At 44.5% G+C, this 14,637-nt stretch overlaps 1 protein-coding gene across 3 annotated transcripts in view; it reads left to right on the forward strand.

The window, feature by feature from the left end:
- Nucleotides 1–11,565: 11,565 nt before the first annotated feature.
- Nucleotides 11,566–14,637, forward strand: part of LOC119186048 (uncharacterized) — a 106,733-nt gene continuing 103,661 nt past the window's right edge. For all 3 annotated transcript variants that reach the window (XM_075870592.1, XM_075870596.1, XM_075870601.1), the window contains exon 1: nucleotides 11,566–11,694. In XM_075870592.1, the coding sequence (XP_075726707.1) occupies nucleotides 11,580–11,694 (115 nt within the window). In that variant the 5' untranslated portion in view covers nucleotides 11,566–11,579. The remainder of the gene's footprint in view (nucleotides 11,695–14,637) is intronic.

The raw sequence follows: 14,637 nt of genomic DNA on the forward strand, positions 1-14,637 counted from the left end.
TTTTGTCGACTTCGTGAGCCTTCTCGAACTTGCCGCCTTCCGAGAAGCAGCTTTACTGATCACATAGTAACTTCTGAAGTCCATGCATGCAGTTCTTTCATCGATCACCAAACATCCTTTATTCAACTGAGGACGATAGGGTCGCGTTGTCTTGAAGTTCCTATAACTTTATTAAAAATTTGTTCCAGTAACACGACTGAAATAGTTTTGCCAGCAAAATCGCTGAAATACATGCCAGAAGGAACTTGCTGCGCACGAAGCTACAATCGCGAAATGTGCTCAAGGTTTAACTGCGCAAACTAATAAAAAAATGTTCTGGGATTTCACCACGCAATAATTGTGTCCAATCCGCATGATAATTTTTCTTGCTGTAACGTAAGTACGTTTATTAACTAAGTGGCTTTAACGCACGTGTCATTATTATTACGGACACAGCAGTTGAAGAGAAGTGTAGCACCATATTTTTGCGGAAAGAACCAGGCTGATTCTATGTCACTATATTTGCTTTTGCATATGCCCCTTTAGGTAACATAAGTGTGCTTTCGTTGGGACAAATGATGAACCGCCAGTTTTTGCAACAAGCTAAATGAATGGCAAGGTAATCTTTGTAATCTGGCAAGCTTCGTCCACGTAACTGCATATAAGGGTGCAATGTGGTGATCAATAAAAGGAGCTTACACTATACCTTGTTTAAAAGAACTAATTATCCACCTGAAATGAATTATACTCGATCCTATACATGATATCCCAGCTTGTAATGATCCTTGCGATAACCAGCTTCAACTTGGAAACCGTGACTCGGATTATTGCTGAGTGCATAAGCGTGGCAGGGTTCCCCTTCAGAGGGTTCTCTTCCTTATGATGTCAATGTACGCTGTTGAGCTTGCAGCCCCCTTCCCCATAATGCCTATGTATGGGTATAAGAGAAAAAATACAGTGCGAAACTTCGACAAGACACAAAATGAAGAAGGCGCGACAATACCGCTGAGCAGGGTTGTTGTCATGCCTTCTTTATCTTGCATCTCGTCTGAATTGTTTTTCCCTCTCGCAAGCATAAACCGATTTGGCCGCCCTTCCCCCCATGCGCACGCCTTGGTTGAGTGTGCGACATGAGACAAAAATCGGAACACTTATCTGGATGCAAATGAAGGGAGTGAAAAGCATGTCTTCAATAATAGTTTGATATTTCTACTTTTGTGATGGGGTATACAAACCTTCTGGACCAAGGAGACATTGAAATGTCCTATCGCAAGTGCTATGTAATATCGCTGTTTTCTTTTATGGGCGTGATATACAATTGAGAGCGGCTTATCATGCACCGCAGCGATTTCATGGTTATTCCCAATAAATTTCTGGCTTTATGATTGAAAGTGTCGTGGTGAAGGAAGTGTGAGTGTGCAACATAGAGCAGCAACAAACGAAACGCGCGCAAAGCAACCGTGTTGGGGAACTGTTGAAACCACTGCGCTGGACCGCTGCACTGAGGCTGAGTTAATTGCTTGCCGTCAAGGCTCATGTAAATCAAGTTCTCAGCCTCAATTGTACGTATTAGTACAACAGGACATTTTTAAGACCTTTACGTAAGTTCTTAAGGGAAGAACAGAAAATAACAACCGCTACAGACCCGTAAACGCGGTAGCCGTTTCGAACAATCTATGCTCTTTTCGTGTTTTGAACATATCGAAGAATTTCGGCCAACTGTGTCCTTGAGAAAATCTACGCCATAGAAAAAAAGCACTATATTAAAAATAACTGTTTCCCGTCTCGTAGGTTATTATTGAAAGACAAAAACTGAAAAACACTGAACTGCAAAGCAAAAAAACAAAAACAAAAACAAAAAACTGGTGACGGCCACCGAGGAAGCCATCGGTCTTGTACTCAGTATATTTTTTTATTATGAAGAATATATATTATGGTACAAAAGAGCTCAGCGTTCGATAACGTGGATATTCTAATTTAAGATCTCTTATCAAAAGGAGACTCCAAAAAAGTCTTGAAGTTCTCGAGGAAAAAAGTTTCAGACGCGGGCAAATATTTTAATATCTGTTATATATGTACCTACGCTTATTCTACAGATACAACAACACTACTTCCATTGCTGTCTTGTTTTTTCGTCTTTTATATAGCTAAGAATATTACTTACCGGTGTCTTATGGGCATCTTTACTGCCATTACTTCATTGTACGTTTCCGTGATTTTTATACCTATGAATAATTATTGCTGTTTTGTTGTGTGTTTTTTCCAACATATAGACATGTAATTTTCTGACAGAAGGTCTTTTCTCAGCGATGTTCTATAGGACCTCTATCCTACCCCCCCCTTTGTGTTTACATCTTTGTTACGAATAAGAAAAATTGATTGATTTGGTGTCATTGACATGCACTAGGGTTACCGTTCGCTGACTTAGCTGACTTCATAGTCTGAAGAGACTTCTTGAAGGAGTGTGTTGAATGGTTTTGCATTATCCGCAAACAGCGCATTGGCATATATGGTGCTTGAGTTGCCCTGTGGGCAATATTTCTTGAAAACACAGATGTGGATAGAAAACCATGAAGGAAATGAGCGAATGCTGATGTGCGACAACAAATGACGAAGTGGAAACCACATGTCGAAAAAAAAACCCAGCTAAACTACATGTTCTACCTAAATTAGAACTTACCGAGGAGATTATGCAGTTGATGCTGAGAGTGTGACACAGCATGGGCAATGCGCATTTCAAAGAACGCTTTCTTGGGCTATGTCAGGAGTGCGAGAGCATCCGTCCACCACCGCTTCCCATAGCAACAGCTGTGGGTGCGCGCACTTATTCTCGCCCCTAGATACTTGAGCCTCCACTTCCTTGAGCTGAACGTAACTTCAAACTGTCTCAATGCAGTGTGTTTGAAACGCGTTTGTAGCGTTTGTGCTGCCACTGTTTGTGCAGCGTTTTGAACAGTGCACGCTAGCTACTACAGCTCAAAGCGCATACCGCGTTTCGCGCAACAAAAGAACGCCACCTGCGGCGAACGGTGCTATTCGCTGCATGGTGCAAGAAAAAAAATGGCAGTATATCTACGGAGTGAATGATGGAGAGTAGAGCGAATCATTTGTCTGTTCATGCATTCTTGCTTCCGTCCGTCCATGCACCTGACTGTGTGACCATCCATGCGTCCAACCACCCGTTCGTGCGTGCGTCTGTTCGTGCGTCCGTCCCTGCATTCGTCCATGCATCCGCCCCTGCGTTTGTTCATGCGTCCATTCATGCATCTGTCTGTGTGTTCTTTCGTCTATCTATTCAACACTGCAAGTATCACCATCTCGTATCTTTTCATTATATATTCCCCATATAGAAGAACTGCCATCCAGTGGACAATCCGAGGACTAAACGAGAGGTGGCATACGCACACTTTCTTATGGCTTGCGCTTCGGGTCTACTTCCCACCTTTAACTACCTCGAGTTCATGGTATATACTAGTTCACTGTCTTCATGGCACTACGGCCCAACGCTCGCTCAACCGTTCTAAAATCAAGGAGGTTACGCCCAGCGAATATAACATAGCAACTTTTTCCTGTCAGATAGTGCTCAATGTACATGCCAATGGCTGGTAATGGGGATCGCAGCGTGCGCGTTAACTAAAAGCCGAACGCTCCTGTCTCTCAATCCATATTAGCAGCCAACGACATGTACATTGAGCACTATTTTATTATTGTTCAGAACGCACAGAAGAAATCTCTCACCGGCACCACCTTGGAGGTCAAAATGTCATACTCGTTACACACTACAACGGCTAGGAGGGACGAACAGGTGCCGCTATAAAGAGCTTCGCCCCTAAAAAATTGGCAGACCCCACGTACAATGGGAATCGATGATATATGCGAAGCACGAATGAGGAAGGTTGATATGCCACTTTAATGATTGATTTCTGGGGTTTAACGTTCTAAAACCACCATTTGATTATGAGAGACGCCGTAGTGGGGGGCTCCGGAAATTTTGACCATCTGGTGTTCTTTAACGTGCACCCAAATTTGAGAACACGGGCCTACAACATTTCCGCCTCCATCAGAAATGCAGCTGCCACAGCCGGGATATGATCCTGCGACCTGCGGGTCAGTAGCCGAGTACCTTAGTGACTGGACTACCGTGGCGGGGCGATATGCCAATTTAAGATCCCCTCAACGATACGAAGTGGAGATAAATTATGTCGTACACGACTTCCTTGTCGTGATTATCATGGTTGGATGTGTCGTTTACCTTAGGCATCTATTCGCGTCAGATGATACCAAATTTAGTAAATGCGGAGATAGTGAAACAGCCGCGAGCACGCTACGAGCGTGGTATGTTGTCATGTTCTTACATGATACGCGTGTCATGATTATCATCTTTGCACCAGTCACATATCTTCGTGATTCATTGATGTCACGTAACACCAAATTTGGTACATGTGGAGCTAGTAAAACGGCCTCGAGTGCATCATGAAGGGCCCAATATACTCCAACGTAACGTTGACCCACGCGCACGCTTGGCCCAGCGACTCTACCTTATCAAAACGCGAGCACTCTTTAGTATGACACAAAGCGCGGCCGGCACGACCACACTCTCATAAAAAAGTTAGTAAAAAGGTAGCAACTGCAAGCAAATAGGTAAAAACTGCAACGGTTACATGACACACATCTCATGTTATCATGTTTGCACCTCTCTCATACCTTCGTCCTCCATTCACGTCCCGTAATACCATACATTTTTATAAGTGAAGCTAGCAAAACAGCCGCCAGCGCATCATGAGCGTCACATATAGTCATGTTGTTACATGACACGCATGTCATGATTTTTATGTTAGGGTCATTTGCTTGTATTCGCCATGCGATCACGTGATACCATACCAGTTTTCCAATATGCCATGTGAATGAAACCACCACAAGAACAGCAAGACCATGAAATGTAAATCTTGATATTTATGGCATACATGTCATAATTTTTATGTTATGACTAGTTGAATATTCTCATATATACTCATGCTATGTCATACCAAATGTGGTATAGATACCATTGTACAAACGACCAGGAGAGCTAAATGTCATAGGCGGCTAGATAGATAGATAGATTGATACGCTCAAAGTCGCCGAAGTTCACTAAGAAATGCTTCGCATTAAAAAAAACGGCAGCATATCCACGGAGTGAATGATGGAAAGTGGGGCGAAGCATCCATCCGTCCATTCGTTCTTGCTTCCGTCTGTCTATGCGTGCGTCTGTGTGGCCGCCCGTGCATCCATCCGCCCGTTTGTGCGTGCGTCCATTCGTGCGTTCATCCATGCATCCGCTCCTGCCTCCGTCCATGCGTCCATTCGTCCGTGCAGCCATCCGTGCGTCCGTCCATGCATATGTCTGTGTGTCCGTTCGTCGACCTATTACACACTCCAAGTACCACCATCTCGCATCTTTTCATCATATATTCCTCATTAGAGTTATTGTATATGCTACCTTTAGGTAGCGGAGTTGCGCCAGGGTACGCCATCTTGGGTTCAAAATTCTTGCGGGAAAGCCACTTCCCACTACCGTAGGAGCAGCGCTCACGCTTCAGAGTACCAGCGTTGCTTTATTAATTCTTTTCGCTTTTTTCTCTTTATCTTTTTTAGAAATAAACAAGAAAAATTCAGTTTCTTTGGTCATGCCTGGAAGCCTTGATTTTATGTTGACGTTTTTGGTATGTAATAATGTAAAAACGTGCATCAGCTTGTTGAACCAGTGATACATATGTATATTTATTGTAGGGCACACGTTAGCTTCGGCTTCTTTAGCGCTGTTTTTTCCATTTACATGTATAAAATTATTTTTAACTCTTGATCGCCATCGAACAAGTTAGGGATGAAATATTTTCCTTGCGGTGGGCTCAGTCGTTAACTGCGTGAGTTAACCAGCTGAAGGTTTGTAGTCTTCAACTGAATCGAGCTGTATAGCGATCGAGAGTGGCTGTGCGAGGCCCGCACTACGCGCGGCTCTCGTGTTACGCTCATACTGATATCGCGGCTAACGACAATTGATGTGAATGGTTGTTCAACAACCCTGTCAGGTCCGACATTCTTTCTCACTTAAGGTTCCAAAGCTGCATTCAATTCATGAACTAGCAATAACACCTTGCCAATTCACATAGTTCTAGTTTAAATTCTCCTTTTATTTTTAGCGTTTAACCACCAGACCAATCTGGACGTATGCTGCTTACACACGCTGGCCAACTCTGCATGTATAACGTATTCACTACTGCATCTGTGGTGAATACAAATAGAGCAAGTTTCGCAGTGCCGTGGACAGATAAAAAAAAGGCCAAGCGCATGGGCGTCAGCACAGAAGTGGAAAAGGGGCCCTTGCCCCCTTCAAGTCACAACAACACTTGGCATCACCCACGCAAGACCAGTGCTCTCGCTCACCTTAAACCGTGATGGAACAAATAGTGTGCACCTCCTCCCCCTCCTCCCAAGAGAAAGTCCTGCACATGACAATGGTCAAGCGTTTATCCCTTCTGACTGAACACTAATCTTTCTTTAGCAACACCCCCTGCACCAGCGCCTAATCGCATGGGCCCTATGTAGTGCAAATAAACACGGAATGCATTTGCTGCCGCATTTCTCGTGACCAACAGGCAGCATGGCTGCATTACCGAAAAAGCGCTGCGAGAATCTGCGTAGCGCTGTCTTCTCTGCAGTGCAAATGAACGACCTATCACCACGTGAAGGTGCTCGGCGAATAGGGGCGCTGAACTCATGTGGGCGAAGGGAGCAGTTCCAGAAAACAGTGGCGCAACTCTGCTACCTAAAGGTAGCATACACAGTAACTCTATTCCTCATATAGAAGCACTGCCATCCAGCGGAAATTCCAAGGACTGAACGAGAGGAGGCACACACATACTTTCTTACGGCTTGAGATTCGTATCTACTTCTCACCTTTAGCCACCTCGAGCTTGTTCACTGTATTCATGGCACTGTGGCCCAACGCTCGCTAAACCTTTCTAAAACCTAGGAGGTTACGCCCAGCGAGTATAACGTAGCAACCCTTTCTTGTCAGATAGTGCTCAATGTACATTCCAATGGCTGCTGAGGGGGAATAAGAGACAGGAGAATTCGGCCTTTAGTTAACGCTCATGCTGCGAATTTTTTATTGTTCAACAACGCACAGAAGAAATCTCCCACTGGCACCACCTTGGAGGTCAAAATCTAAGACTGGTTACACACAACTACTACGACTACGAGGGACAAACCAGTGTCGCTATAAGAAGCTTCGCCCCTATCCTTTTTCGGTATTTAAAAAAAGTGACTCCATTCGCATTCTGGGGCTTGATTATACTTGCTACGGCATGTCAGCCTCCTTGTGGAATTCAGTAGTCGAGGATGTAAAACGACACGTTCGGGAAGCACATGAGTATGATTTACCGATGGTCGAAAGAAGGTATTTAGCACAGACGGTGTTTTGCAGCCGTGCATGGTACATATCTCATGTCGTACAGCCCCCATTACGAATCACCAGGTCGTTGCAATACCTCATTGGCTCTTTTTTCTGGTCAGGTGGAACAGGGCTGGTTTGCCGAACAGCTCTTGGGCAACCGAGAAACTGCGGTGGATTCGCATTCCCATCCGTCTCTCTTCGCTGCCGGCTGCTTGCCCTACGATTCTTACTTCGGTTGTTGCATGGTGATCAGTGCCCCGCGCGTGATCTTGCCTGCTATTTCTTAGGCACCAAGTTACGCTATTTACTACCAGGTGCACAGCTTAAATCTGCACTGCAAACACTTAATGTGCCTGCATTCTACTCAACAGCAGTAGCATTTTATCGACACGCGCAGCAGATTTGTCCCGATGTGGACATTCTTGAAATCCGCATTGTAGATACAACGGCGGCTCTTCTGCTTCCTCTGGTTCCTCCAGCCCGTCTAGCACGATCGAGACGTCTCGTGGAGCGCGATCACGGCATCGTTTTTGCCTTGTCACCTCCGTGACTTTATGTGGCATCTTGGATGGAGAGTACTCCCAACACGGGACAGACTAAAGAGGTGGGGCATGGTCCCATCTTCCACTTGTCCTAACTGCCCGTTACAGGAGTCTAGCCACCATATCCTGCAGCAATGTGTCATTGCAAAGGTGTTTTAGAAGTCAGTTAACACTAGTTTTAGTGGCCTAGGTGTTAATCGCTTTGTAATATCTCGTCGCTGCTCGCGTAGTCGCTTTGCACGCCTTCTAATAGCTGCAGGAGCTTTTTGTATATGGCGTAATAGGTGCGAAGCTGTTGCGGCAGGTCATCGTCGTCGTGCTCTTTTTCCGATTCAGGAACGCCTCTACTCTGAACTCTTGTCGTTTCTGTCGGAGGAATTGTTCTTCCTTGGGGAGGAAGAACTTCTGCGACAATGGTCGTGCCAATTTCTGTCCGTAGTTGACAGACGCGTTCGATTAGTCTTCCACCTGGCCTATTCCCTATAGCCCGATCACCTGTCAATGTCTGATCGGTTCATAGGATCAGTATGTGTTTACTATTTCTATGTGTTTTTGTATGTCCCATATGGGTGTGTGCTTTTCTATATATGCATTTCATTCTAATGCTGTAAGTTATGTAACTTTTATGAATATTGATACCTGTTGTACATATTTTCTAACATCTTCACCAAGTCTTGTAAATTCTGTACATATATCATCATGTACATTGTCCATATTGTGATTAGTGTATTTATGTAGTGTATGTATAGTTATTAGTACAATGGACTATGGACATCCTAAGAAATTGGACACTTTTGTTTAAATGTGTTATGTATGTTGTGCTTTGTCTTTCGTTTGTTATTGTGCCTGTTGTACACACGCTTGTCTCGTAGGTTTGTTGCGTCCCAAGAGAGAATAAACTTTTTCTAAACACACACAAGAAAAAAAAACACCTGGCCTGCGCGGAAGACGCTGCACAGTCACAGCGAAAACTAGAAGAGCGGACTTTCAGAGCGTTTTCAAAACACTCATTAGGTAACTACTGTAAGCACACTTTGCTTGATACCCACTAGAACATTAATAATAAAGTTCTGGGTAGTAGGCCGGCATTCGATTTGCCATTTTAATGGCGTAGCATTTCTTAGTGAACTTCGGCGGCTTTGAGCGTATCAATTTATCTGTCTTCCTGCCTGCCTGCCTGTCTATCTATCTATCTATCTATCTATCTATCTATCTATCTATCTATCTATCTATCTATCTATCTATCTATCTATCTATCTATCTATCTATCTATCTATCTATCTATCTATCTATCTATCTATCTATCTATCTATCTATCTATCTATCTATCTATCTATCTATCAAGCCGCCTGCTACTATTAGCTGTCCTAGCTATTTCGATGATGGCATCGATACCAATCATGGTATGGCATAACAAGACTGTATGAAAAATTTGGTTGAAGCGCACTAAAAAAACGGATGGACAGAGAGGCTGACAAGCGCTTTCTTTGTCAGCCTCTTTTGTCCTTCCGTTTTTTAGTGCGCTTCCACTAAATTTTCAATTATGAACGTAATCCAATTGGACAACTTGCCATCTTGCTGTATGAAAAACATTTTGACTAGAAATAACATGAAAATCACGACATGTATGTCAAGAATGACATGATTTACATTTCATGGTCCTGCGGCTCGTTCGGTGGTTTCGTTCACATAGCATGTTAAAAAACTGGTATGGTATGACATGATTGCATGACGAACACAAGCGACAGACTCTAACATAAAAATCATGACTACATGCCACGCTCATGACATCATGACTACATGTATGTACATCATGTACATCATGACTACATGCCACGCTCATGATGCGCTCGGGGCCGTTTCGCTAGCGTCACATATAGAAAATTTGGTATGATGGCACGGGAATGAATAATGAAGGTATGACACTGGTGTAAACATAATAAACATGAGATGCATGTCATGTAACAACTTCACTGCATGCTACGCTCATGATGAGCTCGCGGTCGTTTAGCTATAGCGTCACATATACAATCTTGGCATGACGGTACGTGAATGGATGACGAAGGTATGATACTGGTGAAAACATGATAAACATGAGATGCGTGTCATGTAACAACGTGACTACATGCCACACTCATCATGTGCTCGCGGCCATTTCGCTAGCCTAACATATGCCAAATTTGGTATTACGTGACGTCCATGGATGGCGAAGGTATGTCACTGGTGCAAACACGATAATCATGAGATGCGTGTCATGTCAGAACTTGACTACATGCCACAGTCAAGGTGAGAATACATTTCGACGTCACGCGGTGCGCCTGCTCGCCGGCGTTCCTTTCGTGCGTCATGCCGGCGTTGCCACGCCAGGCGCCGCTCTTGACACATACTCGCAGGCACGCACCGTGCTGCGTTGCTTTGACGCATGCGCGTTTCAGCGCGTCCAGCGTCCATCAGTCACGGAAAGAGGAAGATTTAGTGCTGTGTCTGGGTAACACATTGGCGCGAAATGCAACATGTCGCAACATGTCGCAACAGCTCGACAAGCGTCCGTCGCCGCGCCGACGGACGCTGGTCGCGCCTGTCACGCCTGGCGTCAGGCTATAGAGTGATCACGTTTAGCTAACGTAGCCTAGTTGTGCCTACAACACTACATTGAAGTATATTGGGCCCTTCATCATGCGTCCGCGGTCATTTCGCTAGCTCAACATATCTATTTGGTGTCACGTGACGTCAAGGGATGATGAAATATATGACTGGTACATCATAATCCTGACACGTGTGTCATGTCATGTCAATAATGACATACATGTCATGATTTTCGTGGTTTGATTAGTGAAATATTCTCTCGCTACAGTCATGTTATGCCATACCAAGTTTGGTAGAGATACCATTATCGAGACGACCAGGAGAGCTAGGTGTGAATAGCGGTTAGATAGATAGATAGATAGATAGATAGATAGATAGATGAATAGATAGATAGATAGATAGATAGATAGATAGATAAATAAATAGATAGATGAATAGATAGATAGATAGATAGATAGATAGATAGATAGATAGATAGATAGATAGATAGATATATAGATACGCTCAAAGTTGCCGATGTTCCATAAGAAATGCTTCGCATTTATTATCACCTGCGTCAACACAGATGTCTCAGTACAACGGCATGTCCGCTGCTCGACACGTGTGAAATGGCACAGCTGCAAGTGATGGAACCTATCATGGGATCCCTGTAGGCGTTTAGCGCAGCCGTTCAAAGAATAATTAAAGTATGGAATCGTTAAGTGCTCTAGCGAAAAAACTGTTTGCGTACTTTGCAGCTGACTTTAAAGAACGACATTATGGCGATAGCGACAGCATTTGCAATAGTTTGCGCATTGAGAGAAATGAACAACTGCTATCATAGTGTGCCTGATCTCTTATTTTACGTACATGCGAAACGGTCCCATGAAAATAGCACCTGCATTATGCCAAATACACTTGGCCATGAGAAAAATGTCATGCAGCGCCGGCACGCGTTATCGCTGCTAGTTCCGATTCGGGGCCTGCTAGATGTATAGCCTTGAACTTCTGCGTGCTATATAACCATCGCAAACACACAGCAGCTGCTGGTCAGAGAAATGAAGCACCATATGGCTTTTTTTGCAGTAGTTAGCGCAGTACTGGTTGTTCTTCACCCCTGCGTCAGCATCCGCAATGAAAAACGGGTGTTTTATGAGTGTGGGGAGAAAATAGGTGAGCTGTAATGGTACCTTTCGATTAGCATGAAACCACCAAATCATTCGTGGCATGTCCAATATAAGTTCAAAAGTAGGTAGTTGTTCCAAGGATTTAGCGGTTAATTCTACTTTGGTGAGTAACTGAATGGCGTTAAATTAGGCTAATAATTTTTGTACCCTAAAAGGCCGGAGACAGGAGTGCGGTACAGAAAATATGAGTAAGAAAAATAGGAAAAACAGGAAAAGCAAAAAAGTAGACGAACGCGCCATTATTATGCCCTGATAGCGTCAAAACGTCGTAAATTATGCACCTAATATAGACTTTTAATAGGAAATTTGATCTAGTCATAAAGCGTGACGGATCACTTAGGGTGTCATTCTCGTCTCAGGAGCGCGAATTGTGAAATTAAGAAACTCTAAAGTGAAGACTTCAGGTATGTTAGTCAGCTGCGTATGCCTTGTGCTGTATCCTGACAGCATTATATGGCCTGCCGGCAAAACCATTCCGAGAGCCTGTTCTCACCCCTACCCACCAATTAGTATTATACCTTTGTTTACCAAGATGAAAACCAACAATATCTGCCACTCATGGTTCAAATGCGTGCAATATGTAGAAACAGTGAAGTTTCATTGCATTGACAGTCATTTTTAAGATCACACAATGCGAAGTTCCCGAAATGATTTTTACGGCATCACTCTGTGCTGTGAACATTTTAGTAGGTTAGTTAGGGCACTCATTTGTGACGCCATCAGTTTTAACAATAAACGAATATTTCGAAAAAAATATATCCCTATTTGATACGTGAAAATTATTATGCTGTTTCAACTTGCAATTTTTTTTAGTTTGATTTATATATCGGATAGATGGTAACACAGCAAGAACAGTAAGGGTATATAGAAATGCGCAGAGCACAACAAGCCGCCAGATATATCGTTCATTGATGAAGAGAAGGCGTTTGATTCCGTGGAGATACAGCAGTAATAGAGACACTGTGGAAGGAAGATATCAACGAAGCCTATAAGAACACACTGGAAAAATCCACAGCAAATTCATAGCCAACATAATAGTCCTCTATAAAGAAAGTGACAGAATCATTCCAAAGAAGACTGTGAAGTAGGGCGACCCTATCAACGGTGAAGTTCTTTCAATCAAGCCTAAATGCTTTAGCTTCAGGACTAGGAGGCCGTGTTGCCGGTGAAAACAAATTCCAGCAAAGGCGCAAACATTAGGCAAGGTAGTCATTATCATCATCAGCAGCAGCCTGACAACGGGCACTGAAGAAGCAATGGCATCTCTCATCTTCTGCTTATCAAACCAGTATCATGCTTAGTGCTGCCGAATTACACCTGAAAACTTCATAATCTCATCTGTCTGCCTAACTTTCCCTCCCCCTTTCACACGTTTGCCTTCTCTTGAAACTCAACCAGTTACCTTTAATTGCCAGTGGTTATTGTCCCTACGCACTGCGTGTCCAGCCTATGCCCATTTGTTCTTCTTGGTTTCAAGTATGACACCCTTCATCCCAGTTTATTCCCTGATCCACTCTGCTATTGTCCTGTCTCTTAAAGTTAAACATATTCCTTTGTTTTCCGTAGCCCGGTGACTCGTCCTCTATTTAAGTAGAACTCTCTCTGTAAGTAAGGAATTGTTAAGTGCTCTAGCGAAAGAACTTTCCTTGCGTACCTTGCAGCCGGCTTTACATGTTAACACAGCCAGCACAGTAAGAGTATATAGAAATGCGCAGAATACAACCAGCCACCAGACATAGTCTTGATAGAATAAGGGAAAACGTTTGATTTGGTGAAGATATAGCATGTGCTCCACTTCATCTTTGTTCTTCTATATTTCATTTCCCTCATGGTTCAGCTCCGCGGTTACTACTTGCCCCCAGTAGACGCCTTCCTTTACAACTTCCAGTGTCTGGCCACCTATCTTGAAACGGTGCTTAGCCAAAGTTGTTGCACATTCTAAGACATCATCATCATCACCACCACCACCACCACCACCCCACGGACCGCAACCGCAAGACGGCCACAACCTCATCGTGTCAAGCCGCCCGTCAGTCCCCCACGTATGACAACGTCACACGCATTGTTCGTCGGGAAATCGAAGCCGCCTGTCCAGCTCCTCTTCAGCCACCCGTTTTCGCAACGCTCGCCTCTGACCAACAACAGCCGTCAGTGGCGTTAATACAAGCTGTGGTGAGGCAGGAGTTTTCGAATGTCGGCCTTCCATCAGCATGTCCCTTGACTCGCCCTGAAGTCCCGTCTTACTCCCGAGGACACGCTCGCCGTTCACCTCCAACAATGCCCTGCCGCAACCCTTCGGAATGGCGAACAGCCGACGACCGGCCTATTGGATTTACCTGCCACGAGCCTGGGCACGTTTCTCGCTATTGCCGCCGCCATTGGTCAAACCAACCACGTCAGACTTTCTCTACCTCAGCGCTCATGCATCCGAGGACCCCTCGACGTTCAGTCGCCGCACCCTTCAATTTCTATTCGTCGTCATCTTACGAGCCTTCCACTGATGCTCCTTTGCCTGGTCGCTGCTACCCTGACGCCCCTTCATCCGGTCGCCGCAGCTCTCGCTCCCCATCACCGCTACGTCGCCGATCCCGCTCTCCGCCACCTCGGCGCTTTTCCTCGTCGAGCATTTCTGGACGACCGCAGCAGGAAAACTAGATATTGCAGCTTATAGAGGTGAAGCTGCAACACCAATGACGGCCGAAAATCCTCTACTGACGCTTTCCATGCATCATAGCTTGTTTGAAGTACAAGTCGACCATGTTTCTGTGACCGCCCTCATTGACACAGGTGCGCACCTGTCTACTATAAGCGCTTCTCTACGCTGCCGCTTACAAAAGATTATGACGCCATTTACGATGCAGGCAATACGTGTTACCGATGGCGGTACTGTACCAGTAATCGGAATGTGCACTGCGCGTGTCAGCATTGC

This window comes from Rhipicephalus microplus, chromosome 1, assembly GCF_043290135.1.
Source record: "Rhipicephalus microplus isolate Deutch F79 chromosome 1, USDA_Rmic, whole genome shotgun sequence".
Taxonomy (NCBI): Eukaryota; Metazoa; Arthropoda; class Arachnida; order Ixodida; family Ixodidae; genus Rhipicephalus; species Rhipicephalus microplus.